This window comes from Hemitrygon akajei, chromosome 9 (genome assembly GCF_048418815.1).
Source record: "Hemitrygon akajei chromosome 9, sHemAka1.3, whole genome shotgun sequence".
In the NCBI taxonomy this organism is placed as follows: domain Eukaryota; kingdom Metazoa; phylum Chordata; class Chondrichthyes; order Myliobatiformes; family Dasyatidae; genus Hemitrygon; species Hemitrygon akajei.
In genome coordinates this window covers 104,982,222-104,992,410 of record NC_133132.1, presented here as the reverse complement: position 1 = coordinate 104,992,410, position 10,189 = coordinate 104,982,222, and the positions used below count along the sequence as shown (strand labels likewise).

The 10,189-nt window shown below is 43.1% G+C and overlaps 1 protein-coding gene across 1 annotated transcript in view; it reads left to right on the top strand.

Moving 5' to 3' along the window:
- Nucleotides 1-521: 521 nt before the first annotated feature.
- Nucleotides 522-10,189, top strand: part of lrrc1 (leucine rich repeat containing 1) — a 133,417-nt gene continuing 123,749 nt past the window's right edge. The window contains exon 1 of the mRNA XM_073056722.1: nt 522-1,016. Within this exon, the coding sequence (XP_072912823.1) occupies nt 858-1,016 (159 nt within the window). The 5' untranslated portion in view covers nt 522-857. The remainder of the gene's footprint in view (nt 1,017-10,189) is intronic.

Here is a 10,189-nt window from a genome sequence, read left to right as displayed (position 1 = left end):
ATTATTTTTTATCTTTTGTGTCTTTTTGTGCTGCATCGGATCCAGAATAACAATAATTTTGTTTTCTTTTACATGTGTATACTGGAAAAGACATGAAACAATCTTGAATCTTGAAACCAGGCAGTATCGATGGAGGTTTTAAACAGTCGAAGTTTCGGGGTGAGACTCTTCATTGGCGCTGTAAAGGAACGTGAGATTGATGTTGGTATGTATTACTCTGGATTTCCAGCATCTGCAGAATCCCTTGTGTTTACTCTCGTTCTACTGAAATGTACTGTGTAATTCAGATTTATTTATCGCGCGTGAATTGATCTGTATGAAGGCAAGTGTTTCGCTGTATCTCGATACAAATGGACCAATACCAGCTGTATTATTAATGGTGCCAAAGGGCTCAGTTCAGGGACAGGGTCGATAGGTGACCTGCCAGCGATGGGAGGGTGATCACACTCCGTTCTCCAACCTCGTCTCTTTCCAAACTTCCCCACGCAGACTGGCCCCTGGGAATGTTGACGTCAGTTAGAAAGAGGGAGTGTATGTTCCGGTTCAGGAACCGAGGGAGAGGAAACAGAAAAGGGGGGCGGTAGAAAGAAAGAGAGGAGAGCAGAGGAGATAATGTGAAGCAGAAAGAGAGTGAGAAACGTGAAGAGCAGGGCAAAATTCATCTCACTGGGAGCAACAGGCGGGATTTAAATAGACTTATTTATGTTGAGGTTACTGTGCTTTGCTTTGCGCCTTCCTTGCGTCCTGTGCTGCGGGAGGCGGTTGGAGTGCGGTGCCTGAAGCTCGGGAGCCCGGAGTACTGCAGCCGAACTGTCCCCCACCTCTTCCCTCTCCCCAGCCCTGCGATCCCGAAGACCATGTTCAACTGCATTCCTCTCTGGCGATGCAACCGGCATGTCGAGGCGGTGGACAAGCGACACTGTTCGCTCCTCGCCGTGCCCGACGAGATCTACCGCTATAGCCGGAGCCTGGAGGAGTTACTACTCGACGCCAACCAGCTGCGAGAACTGCCCAAAGTAAGCGGCCTCAACTTGCCTCTTGGTTTCTCCCTCCTCTTATTTCCAACCCTTTCTTCCTTTTGACCGGACTCTGCTGTGGGGGGAGGTGGTGCGGTGTGGTGGAGAGATTGTGGGGTGGTTTAATATTTCACCGTGATTTCGCGCACACGTTCACAGTCATTTGCCAGAAAAAAAAACCAAAGCGTCTTCCTCAATACAAGGCTGCTTGGACGCGCCACACTACGATCGAAAGTTTACTCGGGCGAAATAAGTTTTAAAGGAGATGGGAAAATAATAGAGCATTTGATCATTTAGATCGTAGAAACCGCCGAGATGATCATTGGGGTCTCTCTCTCTCTCTCTCCTTTTTGTGACATTTGCTGGGAGCTTTGTATACGAAGGGCCCAGAGCATTGTTGAGAAGCCCTACCCCTCATCCCCCATTCTCTGACCCACTGCCGTCAGGAAGGAGGTTTCGAAGCATCAGGACTAGGACGGCCAGACCGGGTAACAGCTTCTTCCCTCAGGCTGTGAGACTAATGAATACCCTGCCCATCACAGGTCTCATCTCTACGACAGCAAGCTGTGTACTGTTTACCTGTGATGTACACTACATGCATTTTAAATTATATTTTATGAATCTATTTATGGTGATATTTTGTATTGCGTTCTGTGTGTGACATATGTTTTGTGGGTGCATCGTGGTCCGGAGGAGTTTTGTTTCGTTTGTACATACCGTATGTACAGTCAGATGACAATAAACTTGAACTTGTTTGGAGGTGGAACAGTGGCAAGTTTTAAGGTTAGCAACACACACAAAATCTGAGGGTCTCAGCCCAAAATGTCAACTGTTTATTCCTCTCCAGAGCTGCTGCCTGACCTGCTGAGTTCTTCCAGCATTTTGTGTGTGTTGATCTGGATTTACAGCATCTGCAGAATCTCTTGTGTTTAAGGTTATCAGTTTGGTGAGCAGACTTCTAAAAAAGATTGTCCATTGAAAATCAGTAGAAAACAACTACAGATGCTGAAAATCTGAAAGTTAAAAGAAGAACGGTGAACACGAACTACTCAGCAGGTCAGGCAGCATCCGTGGAGAAAGAAATGGTTAGTCCTGATGAAGGTTCTTGAGTCGGAACATTGACTGATAATTCCGTTCCATTGATGCTACCTGACCTGGTGAGTTCCTCTAACATTTTGTGTGTGTTACTCTGGATTTCCAGCATTGGCAGAATCTCTTGTGTTTGCGAAATGGTTCATGTTTCCACTTGTTGGAGGAACTCAGCAAGTCAGGCAGTATCCTGTTCTCCCTCTTCTTAAACCAATCATCCCTACGGGGGGCTTAGGCCACTGACAGCAGTTCACTGTCCTGGGCAGATTGTTGATTGGCCATGTAGCTTCTGCTTTCACGACTTCATATGTCTTCTAGGTGAAGATCCTCTCTCAGGGATGAGGTCTTTGAGTTTCTGCAATTCTGTGTTTTAACAGGATGGGGTTGCTAGCCCCATGCCCAACCATCGCCCTTTTGCAGTTGGGCTTGTGACTATCCATGGTGGAATTTGGCAGCATCTATGGAGGGGAATAAACCATTGAAACCTTGAGGTGAGACTCTTCATCAGGACCCACTGAAGGGTCTCAACCTGAAACATTGACTGTTTATTCCCCCTCAATAAATGCTGCCTGGCCTACTGAGTTCCTCTAGCACTTTGTTCAAGATTTCCAGCATCTCCAGAATCTCTTCAAGTTCAAGATCAAGTTTATTGTCATCTGACTGTACATATATACAAACAAATGAAACGGCATTCCTCCAGACCACAGTGACCCACAAAATATATATGACTCACAGCACATAAAACAAAGTATTACCATGAATAAGTTAATAAAATATAATTCAAAATGCATGCATTGCGCAGCACAGGCAAACAGTAAATAGCTCACTGTCCAAGTGATGAGACCTCGGTGATGGCAGGGTATTCATTAGTCTCACAGTCTGAGGAAGAGGCTGGTACCCAGTCTGGCGATTCTACTACCAGTGCTTCTGTATCTCTATCCTGATGGTAGTGGGTCAAAGAGATTGTGGGATGGGTGGTAGGGATCATCAACAATGTTTCAGGCCCTTCGTCTGCAACATGCCCAGTAAATTTCACAAATAAGGGGGAGGGGGAACCCGGTGATCTCTGTGGTTTTTAGTGTCCTCTATAGGGGCTTTTGCAGTTGGTGCCTTGCAGCTTCCATACCACACAATGATACAGCCAGACAGGATGCTCTAGCTGGTGCTCCTGTAGAAAGCTGTTAGAATGGGGAGGGGAACCTTGCATGTCTCAGTCCCCTCAGAAAGTGTAGACACTGCTGTGCCTTCTTGACCAGTGAGGAAGTAGTTAACATTTCAACTCTATCAGAATTAGGAAATAGGGTGTGTTTTCATTGGCAGTAACATTGACTTGCGGGTTAATTGTTCATATAGGGCACCAAAGAGTGTGGCAGAGCAGAGGGATCTGAGAATATAGATCCATAATTCCTTGAAAGTGACGTCACAGGTAGACAGGGTCATAAAGGGATCTTTTGGCACATTGACCTTCATAAATCGAAGAATTGAGTACAGGAGTTAGGATGTTAAAGTTGTATAAGATTTTGGTGAGGCTCAATTGGGAGCATTGTCTGCAGTTCTGGTCACTTGCTTACAAGAAAGATATAAGATTGAAAGGGTACAGAGAAAATTTTCAGGGATGTTGCCAGGTCTTGAGGACTGGAATTATAAGGAAAGGTTGAATAGGTTAGGACTTTATTATTAGAATAAGGGGAGATTTGATAGAGGTATACAAAATTATGAGGGGTGCAGATAGTGTTAATGCAAGCAGACTCCCCCCCCCCCCCCCCCTTGGGTTGGGTGAGAGTATAACTAAAGATCATAGGTTTAAGGTGAAAGGTTAAATGTTTACAGGGAATCTCAGGGGGGAACCTCTTCACTCAGAGGGTGGTGAGAGTGTGGAACGTGCTGCCAGTGGAAGTGGTGGGTGCAAGTTTAATTTCAGCATTTAAGAGAAGTTTAGATAAGTACATGGATGGGAACAATATGGAGGGTTTTGGTCCAAGTATGGGTTGATGGGACTAGGCAGAATAATACTTCAGCTCAGACTAGATGGGCCAAAGGGTCTCTTTCTGTGCTATAGTACACTATGACTCTCTGCCTTCGTATGGTAATTATTGATTTATATATCAGTGGAAGTCATATTGCACATTGACCTGGGATTTTGAACATGTTTATGCATCCATATTTACACAAACCGAATTGACTTGATGGGGCCAGTCAGAGAGACCAGGTGACACAAGGTAATGAAACTAGTTCTGATCACAAGGTGATTACTGCTCTTGTTCTCAAGTGTGTTTTATGGCAACCCAACCCAGTTCCCACTCCTGAAGTCAGAGTTCAAAGGTGTTTGTCATTTTTGTTTTAATCTTGCACTGTTGTCACAAGGTAGGGCTGTGAGGCAAGTGGTATGTTAAATGAACTGATTAACTCGTGTGATTTTGTACTTGACTACATTTAAACTGTTCTAGGTTCTGATGTGAATTTGCAAGGAGGTTCATCCAAAAATCTCCCTGTAGCATTTTTATGATATTTGTGTTTTCAGACTGACTCCATCTTCACAATCTTCACACTAAACTGACTAGTACCGGTATGTTACAACTTGAATGTCACTTTGGACAAATTCCTCTATAATGGGAAAAACAATGTCAAACAAGGCTGTCATAAAAACAAAATTTTATTGGTATTTTTGCACCCACATCCTCTCCCAGCTAGGGTGCAGATGACCTGTGATGAATGAGACACTTGGCTTGAAAATGTAGTTGGTACAGATTTCATAAGGTTGTGTAAGTGCCGCCACACATTCTGGTGGCCAAATAGCATGCTCACTGTGTTCGGCAGAACAGCACAGGACACAACAGAATAAAACACACCATGCCACAACAGCAAAGCAAGATCCTTTCCTCCCTCCCACCCACTCACACACATACACAGTCCTCTAACTCCAGCACAGACCATCTTCAGCCCCCAGCCTCCAGCAGACTTGTGGATTCACATGCACTGGGCCTTCGACTTCCCTGGAGATTCACAGACCCAGGGCTTTGGTTATTGATTGACTTTTGGGCTTCAGCCATCAGTATTGACCCAGGACTTGCTGCTGACGATGAATGGGGACCCGAACTCCAGGCCTCGAGCTCTAGGCTTGCTGATGATGGGACCCTGAATACTACGTCTCGAACTCTAATTTTGTCTAATTGAACTAGTCATCAAACTTCATTTCTGTGTGGTGCTTTACATTGCAGCTTTTACTTTTGAAATTTAATGTTGTGAGTACAGCTGCCAATCTGTCAGGGTTTTCTTTTTGATCACTGTTGCCTTTCCCTGTCTTCCCGAAGGAAATGGCTGATCCACACAATCAAGCAATATCAAGTCAAAGTAAATTTATTATCAAAGTGCATTTATGTCACAATATACTACCTTGAGGTTCATTTTACAGATATTTATAGAAAAATAAACACAACAGAATTTATGAAAAACTATGCATAAGCAATGTTCAAAGTAAACCTATAATTGAAGTATGTATGTGTCACCAAATACTACCCTGAGATTCATTTTCTTGCAGGCATTAACTGTAGAACAAAGAAATATAATAAAATCATTGAAAAACTATACACAAATAAAGACTGACAAGCAACCAATGTGCAAACGAAGACAAACTGCAAATGCAAAAGAAACAAATAATAATAATAAGTATGTAAATAATACTGAGAAATTGAGTTGTAGAATCTTTGAAAATGAGTTGGTAGGTTTTGGGTTGATGTTGAGGTGAGTAAAGCTATCCACACTGGTTCAGGAGCCTGATAGTTGAAGGGAATAATTGTTCCTGAACTTGATGGTGTGGGTCCTAATGCTCCTGTACCTTCTGCCTGATGGTAGTAGTGAGAAGAGATGGATGGTGGGGGTCCTTGATGATGGATGCTGCTTTCCTGTGGCAGTGCTCCGTGTAAAGGTGCTCAGTGATGGGGAGGGCTTTGCTTGTGATGGAGTTGGCTGTGTCCATCACTTTCTGTAGCCTTTTCATCATTATTTAGATATTATTAATGATGTCATAAAAACAGAGATCTGGGCGCCTTTGCCTCAGCCCACAGTTCTATTTTTTTCACTTAAAGATTCAAGATTGTTTATTGTAATTTTTCAGTACATGAGGGTAAAAGACAAAAAATAAGGGGTTAATGTACAAGTGACATTTGATGGCTCTGGGCCTGTACTCACTGGAGTTTAGAAAAATGGAGGAGGGGAAATCTCATTGAATGCTATTGAATATTGAAAGGCCTAGATAGAGTGGATGGGGAGTGGATTTTTTTTATATATATAGTAGGTGAGTCTAGGACCAGAGGGCACAGAACAGAGCATTGTCCATTTTGAACAGAGATAAGAGAGAAAATCTTTAGCGAGAGGGTGGTGAATCTATGGAATTCACTGCCATGGATGGCTGTGGAGGCCAAGTTATTTGGTATATTTAAAGCGGAGGTCAATAGGTTCTTGATTAGTGAGAGCATCAAAGGTTATGGGAGAAGGCAGGAGAATGGGATTGAGAGGGGTAATAAATTAGAGATGATGGAATAGAGGAGCAGATTCGATGGGCCAAATTACCTAATTCTGCTCCTATGTGTTATGGCCTTATGATTGATACTCTGGATCCAATGTAGCATAGGAAAGCATAACATGCATAAAAACACAAAATATAAAAGCAGTCCTATAAAACACAAGGTACAAGTAACATATACATAAGTTCACCTTATGTGCACAGACTGACTGCATGTACATAAAGTGATGCTGGGTGCTGGGTTAATGGATGCAGGTGTTGATCAGCCTGACGGCTTGGGGAAAGGAACTGCTTTTGAGATTGCTCCTGGTGTGGATGCTGTGCATGTAAGGAGAGCCGTATAACTCATCTCCTTCTACCTTAGGCCACGAACTTGTCAATCACCCCTGCAGTGGACACTTTCTGGAGGTCCAAGATCCGTATGCTCCACGACCACTGGACCAAGTGTGTAAATGTAGGAGGGGACTATGTTGAAAAATAAATGTGCTACGTTTTCTAAAATTGACGCCTACCTTAGGCCACGAACTTATCAATCACCTCTCATATTTGCATGACTTGTCTTCTTTAGCACGGTGGTTTTCAGTCTTTATGTATAGTTTTCATAAACTCTATTGTTTTTCTTTATTTTCCTGTAAATGCTTTCAAGAAAAAAAAAATTTCAAGGTAGTATATGGTGACATACAGTATGTGTACTTTGATAATAAAGTAACTTTGACTTTGACCTTGACACCTGGTGGAACATTGTCTTCCTTTGTGCTCTGGCTCTATTGATTATTACCCTGCATTCTCTTTATGAACTTCATTACATCCTGGTGTGTGTGACAATAAAACCATCTAATGGAACTCTACTATCTTTGGTGTTTTGGTGAGGAAGAATTGCACGGTTGGCAAGCCTCTGACTTTGAACAGAGCACCTTTAAGTATACTCACGAGTCCATCACAGGGAAAGCCTTCCCCTGCATTGAACACATTTGCAAGGAGCGCAGTCACAAGAAAGCATCATCCATCATCAGGACTCCCCACCATCCAGGCCATGTTCTCTTCTCACTTCACCAATCAGGAAGGAGGTATAGGAGCCTTAGGTCTGACACCTCCATGTTCAGGAACAGTTATTGTCCTATAGCCATCAGGTTCTCTCCTGCCACCAAGCCAAAATGCCATTGTCAAAATATGTATTGGTCTTCATTACTTGGGGGATTGAGTTCAAGAGCTATGAGGTAACATTGCAGTTCTATGAAACTCTGGTTAGATCACTCTTAGAATATTGTGTTCAATTCTGGTCACCTCATTATAGGAAGGATGTTGAAGCTTTAGAAAGGGTTAGGGATAATTTGTTAGGATGCTGCCTCGATTAGGGAGCATATCATATGAGGATAGCTTGAGCGAGTGAGGGCTGTTTTTGGAGTGAAGGAGGATGAGAGGTGACTTGATAGATGTGTACAGGATGATAAAAGGCATTGATCAAGTGGATAGCCAGAGACTTTTTCCCAGGATGGAAATGGCTAATACCAGGGGTCATGATTTTAAAGTGATTGGAGGAAAGTGTATGGTGGGATGTCAGGGGTGGATTTAAAAAAAAAGAGAATGGTGAGTGTGTGGAATGTACTGCCGGGGTGGTGGTAAAGGCAGATAACAAATTTTGTGACACATGCTGGTGATATCAAACCTGGTTCTGATTCTGAGGTATATTAGGGACATTTAAGAAACTCTTGAATGGCACATTGATGATAGAAAATGGAGGGCTTTGAAGGAGGGAAGGGTTAGATTGAACTAGAGTAGGTTAAAAGGTTGTTATAACATTGTGGGCCGAAAAGGGCCTGTACTGTGCTTTAATGTTCTATGTTGAAAACGGATGACCCATTTGAGATTATTCAGCCACCATCTGGGCACTATTGGAAACTGGGACAGATGTAGCAAAGTGCTGGTGAAGCTGCATTTGGAATGGCATGTTTAGCTTTGGTCAGGCTGCGATGGGAAAGGGTGCAGAAGAGATTTATGAGGCTGCTGCTGGGACTCGAGGGATTGAGACATAGAGAGAAGCTTTGCAGGTTGGAACTGTATTCAATGGAGGATGAGAATGGTGATCTTGTAGAGGAGTATGAAATCATGAGGGGTGTTTATATAGTGAATGCGTGCAGCCTTTTTCCAAGGGTTGGGGAATCAAGAACTAGACGGCACAGATTTAGGGAAAGAGGGGTCGGATTTAATAGGAAACCGAGGGGCAACTTTTCCCCTCTCCACAAAGGGTTGTAAATATGTGAATGAACTGCCAGAAGGAGTGGTTGGGGCAGATGCAATAACAATTGTTTGAGTAATATTGTTTGATAATAAATATATTATCGAAGCATGTATATGTGAGATTCATTTTGCCAACAGGGATTCATAGAACAAAGAAATACAACAGAGTCAATGAAAAACTACACACAAAGGCTAACAAACAACTAGTGTGCAGAAGAAGACAAACTATGCAAATGCAATAAATAGATAAATAATACTGAGAACATGAGTTGTAAAACACTTGAAAATGAGTCCATAGGTTGTGGAATAAGTTCAGAGTTGAGGTGACTGAAGTTATTACACTGGTTCAGGAGCCTGATGGTTGAGGGGTAATGATTGTTCCTGAACCTGTCTGTGTGGGACCTAAGGCTTCTGTACTTCCTTCCTGATGGCAGCAGTAAGAAGAGGAGATGGCCTGGATGAAACTATGAGACTATAAGATTTAGGAGCAGAGCTAGGCCATTTGGCCCATTGAGTCTGTTCCGCCATTCAATCTTGGCTGATTTGTTACCATTCTCAACCCTATTCTCCTGCCTTTGACGCCCTTAATAATCAAGAATCTATCAACCTCCATTTTAAATATACCCAGTGGCTTGGCCTCCACAGACATCCATGGCAATGAATTCCACAGATTCATCCTCCTCCAGCTAAAGGCATCCACCACTTTTTGTAGGCATTTCTGTTCTTGGGCATTGGTGCTTCCATACCTGGGCAAATACAGGCAAATGGGAATGGATCCAAACTGGACCAACAACGCATCCTCACTAGTCAAGAAAGCACAGCAGTGTTTACACTTTCTGAGGAGAATGAGATTTGCGAGACTCCCTGCCCCCATTCTAATAGCTTTCCTCAGGAGCACCACTGGGGATGTCCTGTCTGGCTGCAACATTGTGTGCTATGGAAGCTGTAAGGCATTGGACCGCAAAACCCTACAGATGATCATATGATTGTACAAGAGGATCACTGGGGTTTCCCTATTCCCCACTCCGTTTCTGACATTACTGAGAGCATTGCAGATGCATTGCTGAGGATTCCTACCACTCATCCCACAATCTCTTTGACCCACTACCATCAGGAAGGAGGTACAGAAGTATCAGGACTAGGATAGCCAAACTGGGTAACAGCTTCATCCCTGTGAGAAAAATGAGTACCCTGTTAACACTAAGGACTTGTCACTAAAATAGTGAGGTGCTTACTGTGTGATGCGCAGTACATTCATTTTGAATTTTTAAAAAACTTATTTAAGGTAATATTTTCTTTTATGTGCTGTGTGTGATATAAAGTG